The sequence below is a fragment of the Dendrobium catenatum genome, unplaced genomic scaffold, assembly GCF_001605985.2.
Source record: "Dendrobium catenatum unplaced genomic scaffold, ASM160598v2 fragScaff_scaffold_264, whole genome shotgun sequence".
NCBI lineage: Eukaryota > Viridiplantae > Streptophyta > Magnoliopsida > Asparagales > Orchidaceae > Dendrobium > Dendrobium catenatum.
The window spans coordinates 1,120,558-1,147,657 of record NW_021318726.1 but is presented as its reverse complement, the minus strand read 5'-3'; the positions used below and the strand labels follow the sequence as shown (position 1 = coordinate 1,147,657).

Sequence of the window (27,100 nt, the reverse complement as noted above, 5' to 3'; positions counted from 1 at the left end):
TTAAAATTTTAATATTATATCTCTATCACTTATAGAATAAATATGAGTGCATGAAATAAAATATTAAAATTTATAGTGTGGTATGGGTGGTAAGAATGAAATATAGAAGTGATATATTTGATATTAAAAATTTATATGAGAAATAGGAATATAATATTAAAGTTTTAGAAGTTAGATATGTAAATTACAAATTTATTTGCTCTAAGAATTGCCGCCGGCCCTTTTTGAGATGCTTGTAGACAAACATTCGAGCTAGCAGGGGCAGACACCACGGCTGTGTAGCCTGTTTTTTGGTTCATCTACTTCTCTTTCAACGCACAATCCCATCTGAAGATCGCCTTCGAACCCTAATGAATCCCCACTCCGCCTCTTTATATCTTAATCTTAATTTCTCCCCTGTCATTCGCATCTCTTCATTTCCCAGCTTTTTTCTTCATGTATCGTCATCTGCCTCGTTGTCTACCTCCTCTTCTCATGTGTCACTTCTCTCTACCCAAAGCACTCTTTCCTCTTGCGTATCCTTTGATTCGTACCTACCACGGCATCGAGCAAAGCAGATGGCTCTCTGCGCAGAGTACTGTACGGAAACTCAGGATGAAGTGTGGCAAGAGGGTACGGTGATACGGATCTTGGAGGATGCGCAGTGTGAACGAGTCTGCAAGCCTCGAAGGATTGCTCTCTTCGTCGAGCCCTCCCCCTTCGCGTGAGAATTCAAACCTTTTTCTCCTTTAATTCCATTAGTTTTAATTTTTCTGGAGTTGATTTTGAATTAGGGGCTGTATGGATTGCGCCATTTATTATACAATGTCATGTTATTATAACCTGAAATCTGCTTGGATGTATAGCATTAATAGCAATTTTATGAATGTTATCTTTTTTTATGATATTTAGATGCTAGGCAAATTTGACGACTTCTAAATGTCACTATGCCATGCTTAATATTAATGACAATACAACAACATCAAGCTTTTATCCCACTACGTGTGGTCGGCCACATGAATCCTTTTTCTCCATTGTGTCCTATTAAAAGTCAAATTCTCGTTTAAATCTAATAAAGAAAGGTCATTCCTAATATTTTCTAACCAAGTCTTTTTAGGTCTGCCTCTACCTTTCTTAACATAAGTCAAAAGTCTAATACATCTACTCTCCTAACCGGGTCATCAGAAGGCCGCCTTTTTATGTGACCAAATCATCTAAGGCTACTCTCTCTAATCTTATCTTCTACTGGAGCTACTCCAACCTTTTCACATATATGCTCATTTCGTATCCTATCTCTAAGGGTAAAGCCACTCATCCACCTGAGCATCCTCATCTCTACCACACTTAATTTAGTATTATGCTTCTCTTTTAATGGCCAACATTCGGCACCATAAAGCATTGCAGGCCCCACTACCATCTTATAGAATTTTTCCTTAAGTATGAGGGGTACTTTTCTATCACACAACAAGCCCGATGCATTCCTCCACTTCAACCGTCCAACTTGAATTCTACTGATAATATCCCCATCTATTTCACCATCACTCTAAACAATAGATCCAAGATATCTAAAACGGTACTCTTAGTAATGACTTGATCACCCAAAGTCACAATCCTCTCACTAGGTCTATTATTACTAAAATTACACTCAATATATTCCATTTTAGATCTACTCAAGCGAAAACCTTTAGACTCTAAGGTTGACCTCCATAATTTAATATTAATGACAATAAAAATAAATAAAATAATCATGATTGTTGTATACTCATATTCATCTGAGTCAGATTAATCAAGTCATTATGAAAGCTCAAACCAAGTTTGATGAGTCGTTGATTCTAAACCAGCCTAGATTGCCTATACTTAGAAACTCACCAAATTTAATGCCCCAAAGCCTCAAGTCTCCCAAAATTGAATCTCGCAAAGTCTCCCACATGTTAGCCCTTATTTGACTTCTGGTACTGAGATATTGAACTCCCTTAAGGAACTCACAAATCACCTATTCGCCAAGACCATTCACCCAAGATGCTTGACTACTCAACATGAGTACTTAACTTCCAATTAGGGATTATCACCAAAAGAACTCTTCAAGAGTACTTCCCTTCAATCTACAACTTGCTTGAAGTTGCTTGCTAGTAGTGACCTATAAGACAATCTCATCTGCTATATAACTTGTTACGCTGAAACATTTCATTTCCTTAGTCATTTTAGCATGGTCATTCTACCAAGATGCTCATCATGGCCGTTGAATTGACGGCCAAATCCCTGAGTGAGATTTGCCATCATAAAATTTCGTCTTAAGAAGTTCAAGCAATGCACCAACTTTGACTTGATCAAACACTAATGTCACAATCAAAAACCGAATTCGTAACATATGGCAAATCTCACAGTGAAATTTGAGTTCCTCTTAAAGGCTGACTTCATGATCAAAATGCTAATATAACATAATTACAACTTCTAGTTTCCTTACAAAGCTACGACATCAAAGTGATGAATCAACTTTTGGTAGCCAACTTTCTCCTAAAGGATAACTATACAATGGAGTATACCAGTTCATATACCAATTAATCATGGCTTCTACTTCATTAAGGCGTTCTATCAACTTGAAACTAGACGTCAAGTCTGGCAAATTTCATTAAGAAAAATCTTCATCTACTCATACTTTTTTGCCTTCTTAGCCTCTTTTAGCCAACTTCAAAGCTTTTAGTCACCTTCTTAAGAGATTCAATCTCAATGAGTGACTCTTCAAATATTTCATCAAGGATTATTATTTTGGACTCACCCTCAAGCGGCTTTGTTGCAAATAAAGTCACCTCAAAATCTCTAATCCGTCAAGTTAGATCTTGAGATTCCTCCTCCTTTGAAGATGTAACATCTTCAAAAACTATGTGATTCGGCTCCTTTTTCCCACTAGCTTCGACACTAATCTACAATACTGCCAGTGAGATTGTCACCTCCAGCATCTTTGACATCACTAGCTCGCAAGTCGCACCTTATGACACTCTCCTTGCCAATAACTAAAATGCAAGCAACAAAGACTCTAAAAGTGAACCACAAACCTCACATTTATAGATATTAATGTTGCATGTCAGCCCTTATCGAAGATCTATGCATTATGTAAAGCTTATGCTCCAGATCAAAGTTAAATTGGATTTTTCGGGACCTTCATTTTCTTGTCCTTCTCAGCTTCTCAATACTGACAATTGAGGTTAATTGTGAATTGAGCTAAACCACCTATACTCAGAACTCAAAGTCATCAAAAGCCTCAACTCATGCAGCTACTAGCCCTTACTCAATTGTTAGTATTGAACTATTGAGCTCGCACAAGCGACTCATAAAACTGTTTATTTATCAATAGTTTTTCCAATGGAACTCGATTACTCACATAGAAGACTTGTTGTCTGTTTCTCATTAGAAGAACTCTTCAAGGGTATCACCCTTAGTTCGAAACTTGTCAGTATTTCCTAACTAGCAATCAACTACAAGCCAAACTTGGATGCTATACAACTCTACATAATTTAATTTATGTACTCTTTTTAAGCATACTATGAACAATTTTGTAACATCAACATTGATCCTCACCTTAAATAGGGGGCCATTAGTCAAGCATGGGCATATACAATTTCAAACTCTGATTATAAACTCAGTCACATCGGTGTCTCTCATAGGGTTTAGGGTTTAGGGTTTAGGGTGGGGGATTTTGAAGATAAACCTAAAGAGAACCATTAAGACTTAGCCTACCTTTCTTACATCTTTTGCTCTTTGGGTTTAATCGATATATTTAGCACATTCAATATTGGATCCAATTGTTGATTTGAACAAAATACATTTGAAGGGAATGTTTAGGATCAATTTTTTTTTTCTTTAATTTGTTTACTCTTTGATAGGAAATACCAATATATTTGATACCTTATATATTTAGTTCCTTTGAAATGAAAAATAAAAAGCATTTAGGTCATCCTCTCCTCTGACTCCCCACAATCACCATTATGTCATCTACCTTTTTTATCATCCTTACCTTTGACTCCCTACAATCCTAATTTATATTTTCCATCCACGACACACCTACCTCCACCATACATGTCAATGACGCAAAATACAGCACGTCATGACACAGTGCGACACACATACGATGCTATTTGTTTGGCGCGGTGCGGTGCAGCACATCAAAATAACGCTCGCTATTTGTGTTGTGCATAGGCAATGACACATGATATTTTCTTAACATGTTATAAATTTCAAATTATAAATTATAATTATAATTTTTAAGGTTTATATGTTAATATCACAATTAATTATTAATTAATTAAACATCAAATTAATTAAATATCAAAAAAATTTAAAGGATTTAACTTTGTTTTAGGATTTAAAACTTTCATTTTTGTTATTTGGCAGGATTTAGGCTAAATTATTCAATAGGTTAAGTATAGCAAAATTTAAACATAAATATCTTGTTAAACCGCAAAAATAACAATTTTAAATCCTACATACACTTACATTGTGCACCTTATTTAAAATTTCGTACCATGTGCTATGCACCATGGCTCCACAGGAAACTTTGCATTGTGGTGTGCTATTCGCTGTTGACAAATATGACTTCCACAACCCCTAACACCTACCTCCATGCTCTCCCTATACGTTGTTGCCCCCTCCATCCCACTTTCCAATGGCTCCCTCCTTTGGTCCACCTTGCCCCTTCCCCCCACTTAACGATCACCCTCCACCACTTTGCTCCTCTTTGATGACGCCAATAACTCTGTTTGGCAATCCTTTGAACACCCTAGAGACACATTATTCTCTCCCAACACTTCTCAATCAACACATCCCTCTTTACCCACATTTATGATTTTTGCCTCCTCGTTTAGTGATCAGTAACGCTGCACATGTTGTCGGGAGAGTCAAGGATTTTTTTTGGAATTTTTTTTAAATAAAAAACTGTTAATTTTTTTTTAAATATCATAATTTTTTCAAAATTAGAAATAAAAAAATGTTAAAGAACATATTTTTTTTTATTTTTTAAACCGTTTCTTAAAAACAAATAGAAAAAAAAAACTAAAAATAAAAATTTGAGCGCATAACAGGGTTGAAGATAAGTATCTACATAACACGATTATCTACACATTAAACTAAAAAAATACAAATAAGATAATATCTGTTCTGCAGCAAGGCTTTTGGTTGAGAAATCTTTTGGATCTTTTGTTAGGCAATGAACAAACTTTTGTATTCCGCATGATAAGCTCTACTAATAAAGAAGAATTAACTTTTGTAATAAACAAGAATTGAAAAGATTAATGCTTTTTTTTCTTTTCTATTGGCTAGTTTTATATTTCGTTGGATACTACTGCATTTTCTCAGTAAATTGAGATTCTGCACTGCTGAGATTTATGTGGGCATTCGTTATGCAGGTATGTTTCTGGTTATAAAAACCGCTTCCAGAATTTCATCAAGCATCTCCGAGAAATGGGAGATGAGGTGATCATGTTTGAATTTATTTTTCTGTCTTTTTACCTGTAACTTTTAAATGGACTCACAAGGAGATTCTTGTTGTTCTTGTTGTATGTTGCTGATGAAAGATCAAATATAATCATAAAAACGAAAGGATTTTTTGAAATGGGAATTTTGAGGTTGACCTCTATCCAGCTTACTTTGTCTGCACGGGTATTTACAAGATTTGTGCAATTGGGGCATTTATCCTACTTTTATTTCTTTTTGAATGCGCAGAATTTGAGTTCCCAGTAGTGTCTTGTGTCACATACCACTTTTAAAACTTTTTAGAAATAGATTTAGTTTAAACCTGCTTGAAAACGCTTCCAGAAGTTATGTCACCCTACAACAACAACATCAAGCCTTTATCCCACTATGTGGGGTCAGCTATATGAATCTTTTTTCTCCATTCTGTCTTATTAAAAATCAAATTATCATTTAAATATAATAAAGAAAGATCATTTTTAATATTTTCTAACCCAATCTTTTTAGGTCTACATCTATCTTTCTTAACATAGTCCAAATCTAATACATATACTCTCCTAACTGAGTCATTGGAAGGCTGCCATTTTATGTGACCAAACCATCTAAGTAGACTCTCTCTAGTCTTATCTGCCACTGGAGTTACCCCAGCCTTTTCATGTATATGCTCATTTCGTAGTCTGTTTCTAAGAGTGAAGCCACTCATCCACCTAAGCATCCTCATCTCTGCAGCATTTAACTTAATATTATGCTTCTCTTTTAATGGCCAACATTCTGCGTCATAAAGCATTGCAGGTCTCAACACCATCTTATAGAATTTTTCCTTAAATTTTGTTGGCAACAAGCCTAATCCATTCCTCCACTTCAACCAATCAACTTGAATTCTACTAATAATATCCCCATCTATTTCAACATCACTCTGAACAATAAATCCAATATATTTAAAACGTGTACTCTTATTAATGACTTGATCGCTTAAAGTCACAAACCCCAACTAGATCTATTACTACTAAAATTACGCTCCATGTATTTGGTTTTAGATCTACTCAAACAAAAACCTTTAGATTCAAGGTTCACATCCATAATTTAAGTTTACCTTCAACTCCCTCTATAGTCTTATCAACAAGAAGAATATCATCAGTAAAAAGCATACACCAGGGTACATCCTCTTGTAAATGTCTAGTATGAACATCCAAGACTAAAGCAAAAAGATGTGAGCTTAAGGCTGGTCCTTGATGTAATCCAACTGCAATAGAAATATACTTGGTCAAACCACCTTGTGTTTGAACACAAGTAACAGCTCCTGCATACATATCCTTATTGACTTGAATATAAGCATTATTTACCCCTTTCTTTTCTAAAACTCTCCATATCACTTCTCTTGGAAATTTATCATATGGTTTATCTAAATCAATAAAAATCATATGTAGATCCTTCTTATTATCTCTATACTTCTCCATCAAACCTCTCAATAAATGTATAACTTCCATAGTAGACCTACCCGGCATGAATCCAAATTGATTTTGAGAAACATTAGTATCACGACTTAACCTATGCTTCATAACTCTTTCCCATAGTTTTAAAGTGTGACACATCAACTTAATTCCTCTATAATTCACATAATCTTGTGCATTACCTTTATTCTTAAAAATATGAATCAACACACTTATTATGTTCTCATCTTGCATCTTTTTATTCTTCAAAATAATATTAAAAAGTTTAGTAAGCCAAAAAATTCCTTTATCTCCTAAGCATTTCCACGCCTCTATTGGAATATTATCAGGTCCAACAATTTTTTCACATTTTATTTTCTTTAAAGTCTCTCTAACATCTTTATATATATCCTAATTTTAAGAGTTTTTACATCTAGATCAACTTTGATAACAAAATTTTTTATTTTTTATTTTTTCTTGCACATTTTGATTCCACAACCAACTTTTTTTTTTATTATTAGGAGCATTTTCTTTTGATACTCTAAGCACATCTCTTGCAACATTTTTAATATTACTAGCTATTTTTCTCCCACATAATATTAGCTACCTCATTTACAAGCAAAATTTTAAGATCTTGAATCTGACTCTTAAAAATATTTTTATTATTGTTCTTTAAATTTCCCATCTAATCTTAGAACAATGTTTTATTTTATTTTTTATATTCTGCCCTTCATCTTAAAATCCAAAACTAATAAGCGATGTTGGATGCATAAACTTTCACTCGGAATAAATTTATAATCTTTACTAACTAAACGATTGATTTTTCTTATAAGAAAATAATCAATTTAAGTTTTGCTATGTACATTATTATAAGTGATAAAATGCTCATCTCTTTTCTTAAATAAAGTATTTGCAATTATAAATCAATAGCTAGAACAAAATTTAATAGTCTTACAACATTCATTAATCGCTCCAAACTCATGGCCACTCGCCACCATGAATGCTTTTAAAATCTTCTACTTCTCAACCAACATGTCCATTTAAATCTCCTCCAATAAAAACTCTTTATTTAAGAGGTATTTTTGTATTAATTCTTCTAAGTCATTACAAAATTTTAATTTTAAACACATATCCAAATTTACTTGAGGAACATAAGCACTTATAATATAAATAATCTTAATATCAAGAATAATCTTCAGAGCTATAATTCTATCTCCAATTCTATCAATTTTTATAATATTTTACTTCAAACTCTTATCTATGATCATACCTATATTTCTAGTACGACCCTTACCAGAATACTAAAGTTTAATTCATAAACTATCAATTTTCTTAGCATTCTTTCCAACTCATTTAGTTTCCTTGAATGCATAGTCATTCAAAAAAAAAAACTATCTTAATGTTGTGGAAATCGAGTGATACTTTTTCAAACATGGAATATAGACTTGCTATATTACCAAGTTCTATCGGGTTTGAATCAGCTGGAAATTGTAATTGATATGGCCTTCTCATATTTGGTATAGGTCATGGTTGTGACAACTCATGAAGGAGTCCCTAAGGAGTTCTATGGTGCAAAATGTATTGGTTCTCTTAGGTAAAGCCATCATCCTGTTTATGACAAGGCTTCTGCTTTCATAACGAGTTGATTACTTCATTTCATGCAACACATTTTATTTTTTTACAATGTGCTTGTTAGGCATTTCACATTTGTGGGCTTTTTTTTTTTAAACTAGATATTGGACTTGTGCCTACGTGTGCTCAGAATATTCTAGCATTTGATTGACAAATTAACAATTACTTCAGACATGCCCACTAATATTTATTGTTTTGCCAGCTTTCCCTGTCCATGGTACACAAACGTACCCCTTTCTCTTGCACTTAGCCCTAGAATAATTACAGAAGTGGCAAGATTCAAGCCGGACATAATACATGCTTCCTCGCCAGGAATCATGGTAATTAGAGTATTTTGAAAGATTGCACGTGCTAATTTTGTCAATTATGACCTATTTTGTTTTCAGGTTTTTGGCGCCCTTGCAATCGCAAAAATGCTTTGTGTCCCAATAGTGATGTCATATCATACGCATGTACCAATGTAAGTAGTGTTATATGCTTTGTTCTTTTTTATGTTGAATTGAGTCCACTTTTTGTTTAATGAAGTTTTAAAATATATATTATTGTACCAACTTTGTTGACTTGAATTCTATAAATATCAACTATGCTACCTAGTTTGGATGATTATTGAATGAATAAAGTTTATTATTTTACAACACTTGAAGATTGATTTGGTGACTCTTTTTCTCATGAATTGATTTGTGAATCAACCAATTAAGATTTGCGAACCTTAACATATCTTCCACTTTCAAGCATGCATCCTACTTTCATCTTCTTTTCAAAGCATTAGAACAATGCTTGGGAAATTCAAGAAAGTTGAGGATTCTCTTCTATTTTAGAAACTTAAAACTTCTTATTTAAAATTTATCATTGTTGGGAAGCTTAAAATTTACGTCTATCATCATGATGATTGTTAAGCTTTTCAATTACATTGAAGGTAGATTTGACAACCTTAAAATATTGATAAGTCAAGTTCTATTAGACCAACAATAGAGTCACAACCCTTCACCTAAAATTCTTATTAGCATTCCAAATAAACTTTCATGCAAAACTCTCCTCTTAAAAACACACTCGCACCCACCTCCTACAAAAGTCCCTTATAAGCTCTCTACACCACTTCCACTTGTTAACCCATCTTCAAAATTAGGTATGCCATCCCAAATATAAACTTTTCTCTCTCCAACAATGATAAAACATAGCACTTATGTTCAAATTAACCACTTTGTAGGAGTCCAAATTATTGTTATTCAGTTTCAGGTCTCCATTAGCACAACCTTGTTTAATTATTAGTAGTTTAAGCAAGTTGATTTTTAGGAAGTTTGCAAACTTTTTAAACTTTGAGGATAAAAATTTTGGAAGCATGGTAGATTTGATGCAAAATAAGGAGAAATCACGCTTAAACAAGTAAAGCCAAATTTAGGAGTTTTAATATCTTAGGACTACTTGCATAAAGATAAAATCGTATGGAAGAATGTTTGCATAAAATTCAAATATGGATACCTAAGGGAAGTATGGATCTCACTTTCTCTCTTTTTTTGTTGCCCACCTCTTTCAAAATTTAAATGTGTGATGATCAAGATTAATCATGAGAAATTAAAATCAAAGTGCACATGTATATATGATCACCCTCTCATTAAAAGAGAAAGAGTCAATATGTGTTTAATTCAAGAACCACTCCAACTTTCATATGAGTCATGGTCGTCCCTTCCGCATTTTGGAAGGAAGATATAGTGGAATATGAAATCCAATTTCCTTCTTAAAATGACTTAGACAAATTTTGGCATTATTGTAATGCACCATATATTTTTATTTTGTGTCATTCTCCTTCCTTATTTTCTCGGTTGGTCTCACCTCCCTTCAAATCAAGTGTCACATTTGGAAAGCTTCAAGACTTCCTTCAAGGATCCTTGGCCAGCCCCCACTTCAAATGATGGAGGTTTGATTGGAGATTGCATGATTGAAGGATCACTCCACCGTTCTTACTGAGCTTGGCTAAATTTTGATTTAATTAGTGTTTTTTAATTGATTGTTTGTTTTCTTTATTTGCTTGGGCATGTCATCAATCCATATGAGTGATTTTAAGTGGCCCTAAATTATTTTTAGAGAATAGGATTGAATTAGTCCTCCAATTTTTTCTGAAAGACCAAAATAGTCCCCAACTATATTAAAGTATCAATGTGGCCCCTTGATTTTTAGGTTCCTATTTTAGAAGTCAATACTAAAATGAGACTGTTAAATAGTCGGGAACCTTTTTGGTCCTTCGTAAAGAGTTAGTGGACTATTTTGATCCTTATCCCATTATTTCTAAAACAATGATTGGTTTCCCACACTCAGATGTATTTTTTTTATTTGATAAATACCATTTAAGTAAAACTTGTTTTTGGATGATTATTGAATGAATAAAATTATGTTGTTATTTTACAACATTTGAAAATTGATTTGTTGACCATTCTCTTAAATGGATTTACGAATCAACCATAGCTAAGGCCGGTGAACCTTAACACATCTACCCTTGTTAAACATTAATGTTGAACTCGTATTCCCTACAAAAAGCCTTTGCTCAACTACACCAACATTAATGCATCATTTGGGTAGCCCATTATCATTTTCCATCACTTACCAACTTAAGAGTTTGAATACAACAATATTATCTCCAAAACAACTAAGAAGGCACCTTTGAAATAGTTTATTGCTATAATCCAAAGAGGCTCATTGATCTTGGTGATATTCCTATACATGCATTTTCAAATTATACATTTACTTTTGCTAATAACCCCTTTACTTACGTACGTAAAAAAAAGTTATAAAACAAACTCTATGAGCATTCGGCTTGAAAATTATAACACCATAAATATAAGAAGCTCCAAGTTAAGGCATGTGGACTCTTTAAAATAATTAGAAAAATTAGATCAAATGCATATTCTCTAAAATTGTCTTCTGCACGTAAGTTCAATTTTCAATATTGAATACATTAAGTCATTTAAAGGAAATATGCAATACAATAATTGGAGTCTAATCCAATTATAGGTGAGCAAAGTAATCAAGTGCAGTTTAGTTTCAACCAAGGATTTTTGAAATTGGTGTTCAGAATCACATATTAAGCACCGAAATATAATAATTGGCAGCACAGGTTTCTCTTCATTTAGAAAGATAACCCACCATCAGAGGACAATTGTCTACTAAGATAAGATTGATTATAAACTTGTAGATGATTGCATCTACTTTAACTCTTCTAAAAAGAATTTAGGGTTTAGTTACTTGTTAGCTATGTAATTTTCCCACCATTTCTTTCTTGTTATTTATTTATTTTTTCCTACATTGTTTTATGTATGTAAAGACTTTATTAGCCCTACTAGGTTTTACGCGTTATTGCAAGCTTGTGCTCATGTAAGGTTTATAAGGAATGGAATGGAAGGTGGCGGTGGAGGTGTGAGAGGAAGAGGGATAGCCTCACCTAATTTGTTATGGAAGTGGAGAATGAAGTGCAGCCATAGCTAAATTATTAGACATGATCAAGAAATGCATTAATATTCCATGAAGAGGCATTATCGAAGAATGTAGAACAAAGCAACATCCACCAACATGTTGGAGGATGAAGGATTTGCTCGGGATAGGTCTCAGCCATGGTGGAAGATATCATGGTGACCAACAAGCCTAAGAAGGGGAAATGGATTGGTGGGAAGGGGGATAACATAACCATGAATTATGAGAAAATAAATGCTTGCTTTATTCATGATTAATGATAAATTACAAATATAGTTTTCTAGCTCTACTTTCCAAGAAAATGCCTCAGTATTATGCATGATTCAACTAAACTTAATTTATTGCAAGAGCACTCTCCTTAATTTATGTAGCATTTTCTTTGATAATTACATGAATTAAAAAGTTTATATTAATTCAAAAGTGGCTAACCATGTAAGGAGGAATTTTGAAATTACTATACACCAATTGTGGTCTACATAATTGGGATCAAATTAGAAATTACATATCATACTTGCATGGAAGTGAAGGGGAGGCGCCACACCTTTGTAGGAAGAGAGAGTATATGTTGATTATTTCTAATATGACTTTAGAGTAGTCTACCCTGCATAGAAATTCACTACATGGGTTTAAAGTCTCGGTGCCACCTTGATGAAGAACGTTGATATCACTCTTTAATTACAACCCAAGCCTTTGGAAAGCATTTAAAACCTCCCAAAACCTAACAAAGCTCATAAAGTAATGACAAAGATTGGACCTTTTCTTTTTCATAGGGATAATGACTTGAAATATATATTCTTGTTCTATATCAATCCTTTATTTTAAGAATTCTTCTGGAGAATTTAGATTGATGGTGTATTGATGTGAAGTTTGGATCATTAGATGCTTTGATTATATAGGAAGATGATAAGTGGATTATGATTCTCTTTATTGAAAGAAACCAATTTAGGAAAGAAAATTGCAAATAAAGGAACATAAATTAGAATGAACTCTTCTGGATGACAAGAAAAAATATTTTAATCTAATCAACTTTTGAAAAGTGTTAGTTCCGGGGAACAAACTAAGGAACAACACAATAAGCCACAATGCTCTTATTAACTTGTTAAATATGTGATTTTTTTTTTTTCAAATTATAGATGAGAACAAAGTCAATAAGGAATCAAAACTAAGGTTAAAAACACCAATTGAGAGTTGAATTTACTTACCCAAGTAATTTAAGAAAGAAAGGAAGCCACCAAGCTGTGATGCCCTAAGATCTAAATATGGAAGAATTATCATTTTATTTCTTAATTAATCTATCAGAGTTTCTAATAATTCACTAGTATAAATAAGTTTAGCAAAAGCAATTATAAATCATATACATCAATTCATAATTCTATATTTATTGCAAAAAATTCAGGTACAATAATCAAGAATTCATTCTATAACATCAGTCTATCATTTTACATTACAAGTTACAAAAGAATAAAATCCAAATACAAAAAATAAAACTAAACTAGAAAATCTTGATTGACCTCACTCCATTGGGTTCTAACCCTTCCTAAAAAATATGTAAAAACCACGAAGTGAGCTTACAGCTCAATAGGTTATGAGAACTTATAACTGCAATCAATGCAAGGCTATAGAAATAATATACATGTAGTAATTCATTCCATATCAGTATAAACATATAATAGTGAGAACCTAACAATCGATATGAATGGTGTCATTTCCTATGAGCAATGTAATTTTATAATCAATAATCTTATACAAGATCAGTATATTTTATCATTCCTACACCCGTACCCAATATAACATAGTAGGTCTATAATGAATTTATTCATGTCTAAAAATTATACTTCATCTCTCTCTCTCTCTCTCTCTCTCTCTCTCTCTCTCTATATATATATATATATATATATATCCATATCAAATAAATGTTCTATTGTTGTTGTATGCTTGTCATATAGTAATAATACATATATATCATATTTTATATCAAATGCAAAGTATCATATATCTCGTGCATTTTATATATATTATATTTCAAGTAGCAATCATATTAGTCTTGCCACATGACTATATTGATCATGTTCATGTCCTATAACATATTCATAATTTCATATCATATTATATTATATAATTTATTATATATACTTATGTCAAATGCATATGTAAGCAAGGAAATTTTTTTCCTATATCATGTCCTGCAATTTGGCTTGCATTGCTCATTCAATGCATGCAGCTTAAAGATGGTTGCGTGCTCTAGAATGAGTCTCAAAGATTTAGAGCGAATTTTGACAAAATCTAAAAAATATTTCTATTTGAGTACCATGGCGCTGCTATAGTACGAGGAGCCGAATAGTGAAATTGCAGTGCTCCATTCTCTGTATTTTGAAAAAATGAACTAGCGCTACAGTGCTAGGCTATTATCTTCATTTTTATATATTTTAAACCCACTATTCCAACTCATTCAATGCATGCAGCTGACCGAAGTAGAGAGAGGGTTTTTAGAGAGAGAAACTTCGATTTGAGTCGCTTCGGTCATTTTTAGCAGTCAGGCCAGTTGGGAAGTTGTCCAGATTGAGGTAGATCATATTTTGCTTATCTCAGCTTTAAAAATTTTGATATATCAATGAAATTGAGATTATGACGTTTTGAATATTTTTTTTTGAAATTTTCTATCGAATATTTTAGAATTTGTGTGGTTTTAATTGAATAGAAAATAATCAAGATTCTGAAAAATAGTATTTTAGTTTGATTCTGCAATGCATGAGACCTTACATATTCTTCTACAATGCAGGAGGCAATTTTAATATATTCCTGCAATACATGAGATAATTCATATATCCTCCTACAAAGCAGAAGGCATTTGCCATCTATATCTATAAATAAAGCGGCAAATTTATGTATCATTCTACAAAGCAGAATACATCTATCATAAGGGTGTCAATTTTTGACACGACCCGAAACCCGACCCGGACCCGACTCGGAAAAATTCGGGTTCGGGTTTACCCGGTTAGCAAACGGGTCGGGTTCGGGTTTGGATTTTTGACCCGTTTCAAAAAACGGGTCGGGTTCAGGTTGACCTGGCAACCCGACAATCAACCCGGAATCTGCCCGCTGTCGCGCGCTTGTAGACGACTTCGCTAGTCCGCCTGCACACTTGCGGTCCCGCCCTCCCGGACGACTTCGCCAGTCCACCTGCAACCCTGCACTCGCAGTCTCGCCCTTGGCCCTCCCGCAGACCTCTTCGCCCGCTTTGGCGCACTCGCCGACCCGCGGACGACTCCGTCCGCAGCCCAACACTGGCGCACCGCGCACTCGCGGACCCGCGGACGACTCCGCCCGCAACCCCGCACTCGCGCACCGTGCACTCAACCGCAGACTCTGTTCGTTGCAGCGCGCTCGCGACTCGGTTTGAGTCTTGATCTGTGTCGGATCGGGTCAACCAGGCAACCCGCGCTAGTGTTGGTAGATTGAACCCTACGGTTTTTCCGGGATGACGGAACCATGGGATCTTGATCGAGTCTACCTTCATTCCCCCACAACCAGGATTTAGAATATTCACACACTGTTGCACACACATCTGCACTTCTGTCACTAACTAAATATATTTAATCCTTAATCGATAATATTCTTCTACGTGTTAGGAGGGGTAATTAACTATGAGAGCCTGCGTTCATAGAAAATAGAACCTCATATCTAAATAAACCCTAACACTACTCTCAGGGGATATCTGGTTAATTTAAAATTCAATCTACCTCGGAAAAATAAGGGCCTTAAGCTTGTGAGAGCGAAATTCACGCCTATTTTTTCTAAGCGAACAACCACATCCCCCATCTTTTTTCCCTTGCCTTCTTTGACTTATTGTATCTTTAAGCTCTTTAAGCTCAACATATGCATGGCCTACCACACCTTACTCTTAAGATTTCCTTTGTCATCAATATATATAGGCCCCCTATTGTATCTTTTTTCAAACATTTTTTTGAATGTATGAATTTTAGCTATTCTCTTTTATTTTAAGCGTTATTATCTCTGTGTGCTTTCCACCTAGGAATATCTTTTGGTGTTAGAGTATCGACTGCCAAGTAAGGAAGGAAGCTAACATGGGGGAGGATCATTTGTGGGGATCTACTTCGGTTATCCCCAATATACCACCATAAGTGTTAGCTTCCACTGTCATTAATCTACTATTGGCTAATCATTATCTTTCTTTCTATTGAATGGTTAGAATTATTTGATGAGTTGGCATAATCTCTTGCATCTGTGCAAAGTGAATTCTTTGGTAGACTTTGCTAAGTGAAAACTTTGGATCTCTTTGCAACTTGCTTTAGTAAGGTTCTCCTCCATCCTCTCAAATATTATCAATGCATGTTGGTTAGACTTTTTTTATCATACATCACAGATGTTGTTAGATAATATCTAGATGTTGCAATCAAGGTGCTATGTCCCTTCAGTTTCTTTTCATTGGTTGTTGGGTGGTCTCTTCGTGGGCCTTATTTTCCTTGGTTTTTCTCCTTGGCAGCTGTCCCTTCGATTTGGACATTTGTCCCTTCGGTTTGTGTGCCATTGGTTACTGTATTGATGCTTCGTTTTCCCTGAGAATGTTGTCCCTTTGGTCCCTGTTTGGTGCAAATTTTGAGTTTCTAGTGGTTGTCTGGGTGGTGCTTTAACTCCATGCATTAATTGTTTTTCCTTTTTTTCTCTCCTAAAAATGGGGCTGTTTTGTGATAGTTTTAGAGATATATGATGACTTTTGTTTGTAAAACCTGCAGGTTTTTTCTAGCTTGCGAGCTAGCCTCATTTCCTCTTCCCCTCTACTACTTCGTCTTGGTTTTCTGCCTCTTCTTCACTCTCCACAGTTCCCACCCCATCTGTATCCTTCTTCTCATAATTTATATAAGTTGTAAGGTGTCGTGTTTTAAGGTTGTGTTTGTTTTGTGTTATGAGTTGTATGTGTGTTGTCCGTTTAATTGTAAGTGCTATTGTGTTATATGCTCATGTTCATCTATGTTTAAGGAAGACAAGTTGTTTTAAATTGCAATCTTTTTTTTTTTTTGCACCAATTTAGTATCAAAGCTTTAGGTTGTAGGCCATGTCTTCCTTTCTTTAAAAAAAAAATCAAAAAACAAAAAAAGGGAAAGCTAAACACTCAACAGGCCGAAGTTCCACCTCAAGATGCAAAGGAGTCTGCAGATGGTGAAAGTCAGCCTTCTATGCTGACGATTTCATCATGAGATGAGGATTCTGCACCATGGGAGAATTGATGCAATCAAGGTTCTCTATCCCTTCAGTTTATGTTCATTGGCTGTTGGGTGGTCACTTCGTGGGCCTTGTTTTCCTCGATTTTTCCCCTTAGTAGTTGTTCCTTTGATTTGGGCTATTGTCCCTTCGATTTGGACAGTTGTCCCTTCGGTTTGTGTGCTCATTGGCTGCTATATTGATGCTTCATTTTCCTCGAGGCTGGTGTCCCTTTGGTCCCTGTTTGCTGCAGATTTTGAGTTTCTAGTGGTTGTTTGGTTGGTGCTTTAATTCCATGCATTAATTTTTTTTTTCCTTCCCCTTCCATAAATGGGGTTGTTTTGTGACAGCTTTAAAGATATGTGATGATTTTTGGAATGCAAAACCCATGGGTTTGTACTAGCTTGCGAGCTAGCCACCTTTTCCCTTCCCCTCTACTATTTCGTCTCGGTTTTCTACCTTTTCTTCTCTATCCACGATTTCACCCCATCTGTATCTTTCTTCTCTTAATTAATATAAGTTGTAAGGTGTTATGTTCTAATATTGTTATATTATATATGTTTTTGTAACTTTGTATATGTTTATGGTAAGGAATGATTTTAGTTTTTTTTTTTTTTTTTTGCACTACTAAATGGAGAGAATTCAACGTCTTATATCTAATTTTTTAGTAATTAGATGCTTCCAGCAAATAGTCAGATTGAGGAAAGGAAAAATAAAATAAATTATGAATTAAACAATAAATATCTTGTTGGAGAAAATTACTAATGAGTTTTACTTGAAAAATTACGAATAAAAAAAATAAGGTTTCATTAAAAGGCCTTGGATGAATTCCCTTTGATAGTTTGCAGCGTTTTCTGATGAATGGTCTGAAGTTCTTGCTTTCCTGATAGTATTTGAATATTTGTTGCCTTGGTATGCTTTTTTCCCATATGTGAATATGAATAAACAAAGTGAGCTGATATCGATGTTGATCGGACAGTTATATACCAAGATACACATTTAGTTGGTTGGTAAACCCAATGTGGCTGATTATTAGTAAGCATCCATTATCTTCTACTTTTAAGCTGTTAACGTATAGTTGCTAGATGTCCGACTTATCCATTTATTATTTTGTAAAGAGTTTCTACACAGAGCTGCTGATCTGACATTGGTTCCATCAGCTGCTATACGTCGTGATCTTATAGCTGCTCATGCCACTGCTGGTAAGCTAATTGTTTTCTGCTTTGCATAGGAGTATCGTGTGTCCACACGGCATTATATGGATTTGCCATTAGTGGCTTTACTTTTTGTTCAGCAAACAAGATACGTATTTGGAATAAGGGTGTCGACTCTGAAAGCTTCCATCCTCGATTCCGAAACCATGAAATGCGGGTGAGACTAAGGTAATCTCCCATCATCCGAAGCTTCTACCACAAAGCAGATACAATCATGAATGAACTCACAAAGTCGATTGATCTCTTGTAGTGACGGTGAACCTGAAAAGCCTTTGATAATTCATGTTGGGCGATTAGGAGTCGAGAAAAACTTAGATTTCCTCAGAAAGTGAGTTCATTCACTACACCTTTTGGACCTGCATTTTGAAAACATTTGCAGGTGTTAATTGATTATGTGCATATGGACAGGGTGATGGACCGGCTAACAGGTTCAAGAATTGCCTTTATTGGAGATGGACCCTACAGGTAAGCTCTGCCGGAATGTTCAAAATGTCTTGTTTATCAAGAAATGAAACTCATTCTTTTATTTTTTATTTGGGTTTTCATAATTGCTATGATATTTAGTTCAAAGTTAATTATAAAATCCAAGATTTTTTTTTTTTTGTGTGTGTGCAGAAGTGAGCTAGAAAAAATGTTTGAAGGGATGCCTGCATTGTTTACAGGAATGCTCCAAGGTGAGGAGCTTTCAGAAGCCTATGCCAGTGGTGATGTTTTTGTGATGCCCTCTGAGTCAGAGACCCTTGGTCTTGTTGTTCTCGAGGCAATGTCTTCTGGAGTTCCTACAGTTGCTGCTCGTGCTGGGGGAATCATTGACATTATCCCGTGTGATCAAGATGGTAAAACCAGCTTCCTCTTCAACCCAGGAGATGTTGATGACTGCGTTACCAAGATTGAGCTCTTAATATCTAACAAAGAATTTTGGGAAGCTATGTCCAAGGCTGCAAGAGCAGAGATGGAGAAGTATGACTGGAGAGAAGCTACCAAGAATATTCGTGATGAGCAGTACAATGCTGCCATTTGGTTCTGGCGCAAAGAAAGGACACAGCTCCTCAGGCTTATCAAGTGGTTGGTCAAGAGATTCCTCCCCTCTCCTGTCCATTATCAAAGGGAATAGGGATATGCCAAATATGGCTTCTTCTTCTTTTTTTTTTAATTTCCCACATGATATTTTTCTTCTAAAAACGTTTATGAATCCAATTTTTTAGGTCACTGTTGGATGTATAAATGATTTGCTTTCTCTTATTGATGAGTGCATGATTATATAGTTAGGAGCTTTCTCTTGACATGATTACAATGCAGCTCTCTTTGCTTTTTTGTGTGCTGTGTATTTGAGCATTGCTCCTAATTTTCTCCTTAAAAAAGACATGATTACGTAGTTAGGAGCTCTCTAGAACGAATTTTCGCTCACAATCAGTCAAACAGGATGGTAAAGCAGACGATTTAATGCTATCAAACAGGAATAGTAGACGATTTAATGAAATCTGGTGGTGCTCGAACAAATCTTCTCTCTCAATCAATCAAACAGGATAGTGAATTAGATAATTTAATGAAATCTGGTGGTACTCGAAATAACTTTACCTCACAATCAATTAAACATGATAGCAAAGCAAGTTATATCATTTAGATTTGGGATGATTTTTTAACTGTTTTATTTTTTTAAAACAATCTTATAGCACAAATTTTTTAATTAAAAAATATGTTTACTTAAAGAACTGTTTTAAAAAAAAATTAAAATGGTGTCCCATACATAGACTTTATTTATTAAAATACAAACCTAACCTGCTATCATAAAGTCGTTGTAGTATAGTGGTAAGTATTCCCGCCTGTCACGCGGGTGACCCGGGTTCGATCCCCGGCAACGGCGAGATTTTTTTATCCTGTCTGATAATAATTGATTTAAGGGCTGGAAAAGGTCGTTGCGTCATCGTCGTTCGCCCAACTCTCTCTAATCCAATCCATACTTTGAACTCCTCTTCTCCCAGCGCATTCTTCTCTAGTTGAGAAATGTCCATAATTTCTTCCCAGTCTCCTCTTTCCTTCTCTGCTTCGTCCATTTTCCTACCCACCCCAAAATCTCTTTTCGTCTCCGCTTTCAATCCCTCACCCCGCACCACCACTCTCCTCTCCTCCTCCAAAACACTAACCCTCATACGTGCCTCGTCCTCCTCCCTCCCCATCTTCTCCTTTACCGGCGAAACGATTGGCAATGCCCTCCTCGTTCTCAAATCCGCCCCTCCCGACACTGCCCGCGCCGTAGTCCACCGCGCTATCATAGCCGAGCAACAAAACCAGCGCCGCGGCACCGCCTCCACCCTCACCCGCGGAGAGGTCAGCGGCGGCGGCAAGAAACCCTATCCCCAAAAAAAGACCGGCCGCGCTCGCCGCGGCTCACAGCGCACCCCGCTTCGTCCCGGTGGCGGCGTCATCTTTGGTCCCAAGCCTAAGGACTGGTCCATCAAAATTAACCGCAAAGAGCGCCGTCTCGCACTTTCTACTGCCATCGCGAGCGCCGCCTCCTCCTCCGACGCCCTCGTCGTAGAGGATTTCGCTCATCTGTTTGACGCCCGGCCTAAGACTAAGGATTTTATAGCCGCGATGAGGCGATGGGGACTTGATCCAAAGGACAAGTCCTTGTTTCTGTTGACGGAGGTGCCGGATAACGTGAAGTTGTCCTGCCGCAACATCGGCACCCTAAAGATGCTCACGCCGAGGACGCTCAATCTCTTCGACATACTCGATTCAGCTAAACTTGTGCTAACCAAATCGGCTGTAGATTACTTGAATTCCATGTATGGGGAGGGCTCAGAAAAAGTAGATGATGAGGAAGAAGATGAAGATGGTGAACAGGCTGCGCCTGAGGCAGCAGCAGGTTAGTACAGCCTTGTTATATTATCGTATTGTTTTCAATCATTTACACTATTGTTTTCAATCATTCCTTTTACTACATGTTTTACATGTTCTAGGATGAACACTTTCGAGTTTATGTATTCTAAAATGAATTAGTTTTCAATAAAACACCTATATGCAGTTGTGTACGACTGATTCAGGCTCACCTTATCACTTCTTACTCCAGCCACCAAGGGAGCACTTTTCTCATTACTATCAAATGCATAATTGATTTATGTTTTTACCTAATACTTTATTTTACTTAATCACTTAGTTTTGTTTGAGGTTCTGCCTCTTGGAAGAGCGGATGTAGGTTGGAAGGAAGAGCGGATGTAGGCTGGAAGATGAGAAGAGGGATAGAAGAAACTATTGTATTCAATTTTGTTAAATTACTGAAACCCTCTGCAACTCATTCTTCCTTTCACATCATGCTTCTACGCCATTCTGGTATCAGATATTGTGATCGGGGGCAATGGGGGAGGATAGCAAACATCCAGCAGCTGATGATGATCTGAACCTGAAAGCCTTTGGGATTGCTAAGTCCATAAACTTGTGACCAAGTTTTCACCAATTTGCAGTGGAGATGCGAGAAGAAGTCCAAAATATCAAGGAAGACCAACATGTTGGGAGGTTTGAAGAGGAAGACTCTCCGCAGTGGTTTTCCACAATGTACCCATTGTTGTTATCCATAAATGGATCGTGTTTATTTACAGGGACTGGTCATATTCAATATGATCTCCTAGAAGTGTTCGTAGAAGAGTCATTATTCCTGCATCATATTCACCTTTCACCAATCTCAAGTGGTCATTGATTGTACTTGTTTGCAAGGACGGGTCTTCCATTATCAATTGTCAATATTGTCATCTTAATCTACAGGCAATTGCTTGTATTGGAGATTATGTTAGTACATGTGGTAGTCACCAATGAGCTCTACAACTTAAATGTTTGCAAGTACAATACATTTGACATTGCAGGGATTGTTATAGGAGTCCGTTTCTTTCATCAGCATGCTGACACCGACCGTTGCAGGTTGTTGATTGTAGGCACACATCTCCAACAGTTATTTGTAGGTGTCATGTATAATTGTGTCCATAATGGATTTGTTATACTAATGATATGCCCACTTTTGTTATACACAAGTGTCATATCAATTGTACTTATTCATTTGCTCATTGTTATCGACTGTAGGGGTGACCTGGCACCTACTATGTGTTGCTTCGTTGTCGCCCGTAGTTCGGTAGTTGGATCATTGTAACCTGACGGACTTCCTACTGTCGCTTGTAGGTGTTTTGCATTTGCTGTGAATTAACCATCCCTGTTTGCAGGGTATTGGTGTATTTGGTATATACTTGCTTGCAGATGATTATAACTTCTTCAGATGTACTTGATTGGTCATTCAGTACATGTCTGATTATTGTTGTTTGTATGGTTGAATGTACTTGTAGGGTAACTATCATTGTTGGTTGTATGGATATCCCAATTTTTGTTGCATGCTACATATACTTGCATACGGGTACTTAAAGTTTTCCCTACCATGATAAGAAAAGCGTGTACATGGCCTACCTGCCTTATTGTTTATGTCACACCGAGTTCCCACTTACCACGCTAAGAAAGCGTGTATAGGTGGTTGAACGACTCGTCACATGTGTCGAATCTCACCCACAAGCCATCCCAGCCATCCTTCTTATTCTCGGCAGCCAAGGTACAACAAATGGAAGGCACTTCAGTAAGGATCCTCAATCTCCAAAAGCAAAAGCTCAAGGTCTCCAGTGCCCACTTCACCAGGGAGATCCTCCAGCTTGGATCCATAGCCACCTCCCCTCAGAAGAGGAAGAAGGCCTCCACAGACTTCATAGGCGGGGACTTGGTCCCCTTAAGTGCTCAATGAGTTGCTCTCTTCCTTTGGTTTGCCATGGGTACTGTTGGATCGTTAGCCTCTGACGGAGCAATGGGACACCACTCAACCTGTGTGGTTGTCTTTAAATCTTCCTTGGTGTCTCCCCCCTCCGAAGTGGCTCTCTTTATATCCTATTAATACACATTACAAACCCATGAGGGGGCACTCAATTGAAGGGGTCCTTTTTTGTTTACTTTTGGTTGTTTCCTTTCCTTTAGTGTTGTATGGAATGAACTTATTAATGTAATCTTCTCCATTTTTGTTTTTTGTTTTGGGAGGAGTAGGCTACTTTTCCTACAACTTATAATTTTCTTTTCATATTAATATATGTCAAGTGCAACTTTTAAAAAAATAATGATAATAACTAAATAAAATAAAATAAAAAATTATACCTAATGGGGCTTTGGCTTGCGATTTTTAGAAGCATGTGAAGAGAAGATTGGTACAGATGGAAGTTTGGCTAGGTAGGGATGGAGAGTCGGCTGGAGGAAGATGATCGGCTAGGGCTTGCTAGATCTTGGGTGTTCGGCTCAGTGATAAGAGGCTTCAGCTAGAGGAGGTATTGGGTGAGAAGCAGCTAGATCTAGGGCTTCTTGCAGCTTAGGGATCGTGCAAGAGGAAAGATGAACTTGATTGGGGCTGGGTTGTTGTCGGTTTGTTGACTGGAGGTCGGGAAGGAGCGGCTAAGGTGGATTCCGAAGGGTGATTTGAGGTAGGGAAGTTTCAGCTGCAGTTGGGGAAGGGGAAATGAAAGTTCGGTAGGGATGTTAAGCCCTTATGAACTAGCTCAAGGCTAACCAAGAGATAGGTGGATTGGTATTTTAAAAATCTTTCAATCAAAACTCAAACCAAATTAAAATTCACCACAAAGAAAATTAAATTGCGAAAATTAAATGCATAAGTAATAAATGAAAGAACACACCAGATTTATAGTGGTTCGGTCAAACCTTGACCTACGTCCACTCCTCGGAGGCACCCTCCGAGTATTGCACTAAACTCAGTGTCTCTCATTTAACCCCCACAGCTAGGTGGAGAAGCCTTTACAAAATCACTTCCACCTTCCCAGTGCGGCGAAGTAGCCGGACCCTTTGACACCAAAGATATCTTCTTCTTTCTAAAACTTCCCTCAAGATGAGCCTTGAATCCGATGGTACTAAGGTGCAAGCTCGCCGGAGCAACCGTGTGGAACCCCCTCCAAGGATCTTCTCCCTCTCTCAAACTCCGCCCTTTCCTCTCTCCTTTTCAAGCTCTCTCTTCAAGTTTCCTCCAGAAGAAACGAAGCCTCAATGGCTACCAAAGACGCATATTAAGTACCTTGTCAAAGTTTAAATATAAGAGCTTTAAGCAAGCTCATTAATTGTAACTTGCCGACTTTATTGTCCATGATGATATAAATATCATCATGTACAATCAGTGCAAATTAAACTTAATCAATCATGACGACTTGGGACGATTAGAAGGTTTTTGTTCATATTGTTCAGGCCGATAGTATATCGTCATGTACGATTAGTTCAAATCAGCACATATCGTTTAGAGCATTGCCCTGAATAAAAGTTGTCCGATATGTGATCGTCCAGGAACAACTAAGGTTTTTGAACGGATCGTCCCGTATGATCATGCGATCGTGCAAGACGATGTGATCGTATTAATTAAGCCTTAATTGATTTTTCTAATTACCAGATTAATTTAGGCATAATTATGTTGCATCGTTCAAGATGATGTCCTGGACGATGTTCAAAAATAACTAATACCTAAATAGATCTGGTGGCTAATTCTTTCTGATTCGAGCCTATCGTCCCGGCTGATATAAATATCGTCTAGGATGATGTGCTTAATGATGGTTGCCTTAACCAGGATGCCCTAATTAGGGTTTCTGTTTCCAACTGATCGTCTAGGCCGATGTTTGAATCGTCCCGGACGATGTGAGCAAAAACAGATAACTCTAAAACAGAAATAAGTGAGCAAGGTTACAAGCAAGCAAACACATTTACAAACCAAAAATACATTAATGAAAATTACAATAAAAAAATAAAAAAATTAAAAAAAATAATGAAAATTACAAATAAAACATGTTCTTCCAAAACTTGAGCCTTGTAAGATGCACTGTAATCCTGAAATATTAGTAAACACAGAAAGATAAATATATTGCAAATACAGGTATACAACAGAAAGTGAGCCACAACATTTTTATATTATCAAAAGCATAAACTCATAGGCTCGAGTTGCAACAGGAAAGACGGCAGGGTCTTGATGTTGGTGTTGAGGGAGGTGACTGGAGTTATGGTTCGGGATTTGGCCGGCAATGGTAGTGGGGTTCAAACATTGATGGCTCGGTCGAGACTGAAGCAGGTCGACTTGAGGAGTTCGGAGAGGTCGATGGAGGAGGAGGCGGGGTTATAGCTGAAGCTCGGGCAGGGGAGTTCATGTCTGCGTGGGAGAGGCGAAAGCTTCATTATGTTGTCGTATTTAACGACTCGAGTAGGAGGGTGATAGAGCAAATCTCCGCATGCGGGACTTGGTGATTGCGACCTGTTCAAAAGAGGTATATAGGGCGACTGTAGCGGGATTTCTGACGAGGATACGGGATGGGCTTTGACAGGTATGGCAGAAAAATATTTTTTTTTCTTTTTAACTTATCTGCTAGTGGTCAACATTAACATGAAAAAACCTAGCTACACACCACATAAATATCAATATGAGGATAAAAATTACTACAAAGGAACGAGTGTGATTAATAATATATTAACAAAGAGATGAAATTTAAAACAAATGTCAAGGAATGCACAGCATAATAAAGAATGATAACAGTTTCCTTGTTGATACTCTTCCGAGCCACCGACAGTTCTAATGAATTTGCGTGACAGTTATTTTTTCCTACTTACCCAGTGACTAGCTTTGGATTTGGACTAAAATAATTAGTGCAGAAAGGAAAATCTTAGAAAATATACAGGCTGAGAAGAGAGTAAGCGGGAAAAATATCAGCATCATTTGATTTCTTCGGTCTTTGTAGCTGGTAGTAAAAGGCCATTTTAATTTTAAGAACATTTATTTTGCTGTCTCATTGCAGGGAGAGAAGAAAGTTCGTGAGCAGAGGAAAGATCGGCGGAGCAACAACCATTCAAGTCTGTCTGTCTGTCTCCTTTTTTATTTCTGCATAACTAGTGTGTTGATTTTTTTTTTTTTTTATGAAATATGCTGCCACCAAGAATCTTTGGATTTTGTTTTCACTGTTAACTGTATCTTTTTACATCCTAATTTATAATCATTTTTTTGGTTTATGCCTTGTTTGGAACGATATCTGCACAAGCTCGACTGAACTTGATTCCTATAGTAGTTGCCTATATGCTTTCATTTATTAGCAAGTCATTTGTAGGATTTAAAAACAAACTCATCTATTCTAAACTCTGAATTTTACCTCGCTTGCATAGAAGAAAGTTTGTATAAGCAGATTATCATCTAAAAATACTTTTTTTAAGTTTTTTTTTCAAAATAATAAATTATTTTGTAAAACATGCGAAGCATTTATATAAAAAGTGTAAGATAATTGTTTTGTATAATAAAACAACCTTCAATAGCTTTTTTCCCCCGTAATTTTAATTTAACAAATAATTTAAAAATGGCTACCTTATTCTGAGAAATTATTCAACATTTCGATGCCTAAATGGTTGAATTTAAAAGCAAGAGAACCAACTAAATAGAGCCTCTCGTGAGAGTAAAACGAAGGAACGACCACCTAGATTATGGCATGCGTGTTGAATGAAAATGCCTCTCAACTGAGGTGTTTTGATCATCTGGTGTTGTTGGCTCTGTCGGTAAAAATAATCTCATTATTTTCAAGATCAATGACAAACCATCGTACTCTTCAAGATGATGGATAGATCAATGGGACCTCAATGTACCATCAGATTTAAAATCAA

General features: G+C 36.3%; 2 protein-coding genes and 1 non-coding gene across 8 annotated transcripts; all 3 read left to right on the top strand.

The window, feature by feature from the left end:
• The first annotated feature begins 218 nt into the window (after window positions 1-218).
• On the top strand, window positions 219-19,694 carry LOC110115617 (sulfoquinovosyl transferase SQD2). 3 transcript variants are annotated; one of them, XM_020848887.2, is made up of 11 exons: window positions 219-703; window positions 5,379-5,445; window positions 8,396-8,466; window positions 8,707-8,824; window positions 8,891-8,964; window positions 18,166-18,221; window positions 18,305-18,388; window positions 18,481-18,568; window positions 18,651-18,728; window positions 18,809-18,865; window positions 19,016-19,683. In XM_020848887.2, the coding sequence occupies exons 1-11, from the start codon at window positions 351-353 to the stop codon at window positions 19,512-19,514; spliced, it is 1,545 nt and encodes a 514-aa protein (XP_020704546.1). In that variant the 5' UTR covers window positions 219-350; the 3' UTR covers window positions 19,515-19,683. The 3 variants fall into 3 exon arrangements, with proteins under 3 accessions (XP_020704546.1, XP_020704548.1, XP_020704547.1); XM_020848889.2 differs by lacking the exon at window positions 8,396-8,466 and having other exon boundaries at window positions 19,016-19,694; XM_020848888.2 differs by lacking the exons at window positions 5,379-5,445; window positions 8,396-8,466 and having other exon boundaries at window positions 19,016-19,694.
• Window positions 19,695-20,192: 498 nt separating this feature from the next.
• On the top strand, window positions 20,193-20,264 carry TRNAD-GUC. Its single transcript has one exon. It is a non-coding gene; the product is annotated as a tRNA-Asp (tRNA).
• Window positions 20,265-20,313: 49 nt separating this feature from the next.
• Window positions 20,314-26,461, top strand: LOC110115618 (50S ribosomal protein L4, chloroplastic). 4 transcript variants are annotated; one of them, XR_003700207.1, is made up of 3 exons: window positions 20,314-21,269; window positions 21,741-21,870; window positions 21,918-22,228. XR_003700207.1 is itself a non-coding variant. In XM_020848893.2 (2 exons), exons 1-2 carry the CDS (start codon window positions 20,405-20,407, stop codon window positions 26,268-26,270), a joined length of 885 nt encoding a protein of 294 aa, XP_020704552.1. In that variant the 5' UTR covers window positions 20,314-20,404; the 3' UTR covers window positions 26,271-26,461. The 4 variants fall into 4 exon arrangements, 3 of the variants coding, with proteins under 3 accessions (XP_020704552.1, XP_020704550.1, XP_028549200.1); XM_020848893.2 differs by lacking the exons at window positions 21,741-21,870; window positions 21,918-22,228 and adding an exon at window positions 26,251-26,461; XM_020848891.2 differs by lacking the exons at window positions 21,741-21,870; window positions 21,918-22,228 and adding an exon at window positions 21,561-21,713.
• Window positions 26,462-27,100: the final 639 nt, after the last annotated feature.

Coding starts and splice junctions, on each gene's coding strand:
- LOC110115617 (XM_020848887.2), top strand. CDS start 351: ATGAATCCCCACTCCGCCTCTTTATATCTTAATCTTAATTTCTCCCCT. Junction 8,467..8,706: donor AAATGTATTGGTTCTCTTAG/GTAAAGCCATCA, acceptor TTGTTTTGCCAG/CTTTCCCTGTCCATGGTACA. Junction 18,729..18,808: donor AACTTAGATTTCCTCAGAAA/GTGAGTTCATTC, acceptor GCATATGGACAG/GGTGATGGACCGGCTAACAG.
- LOC110115618 (XM_020848891.2), top strand. CDS start 20,405: ATGTCCATAATTTCTTCCCAGTCTCCTCTTTCCTTCTCTGCTTCGTCC. Junction 21,270..21,560: donor TGCGCCTGAGGCAGCAGCAG/GTTAGTACAGCC, acceptor TTAATCACTTAG/TTTTGTTTGAGGTTCTGCCT.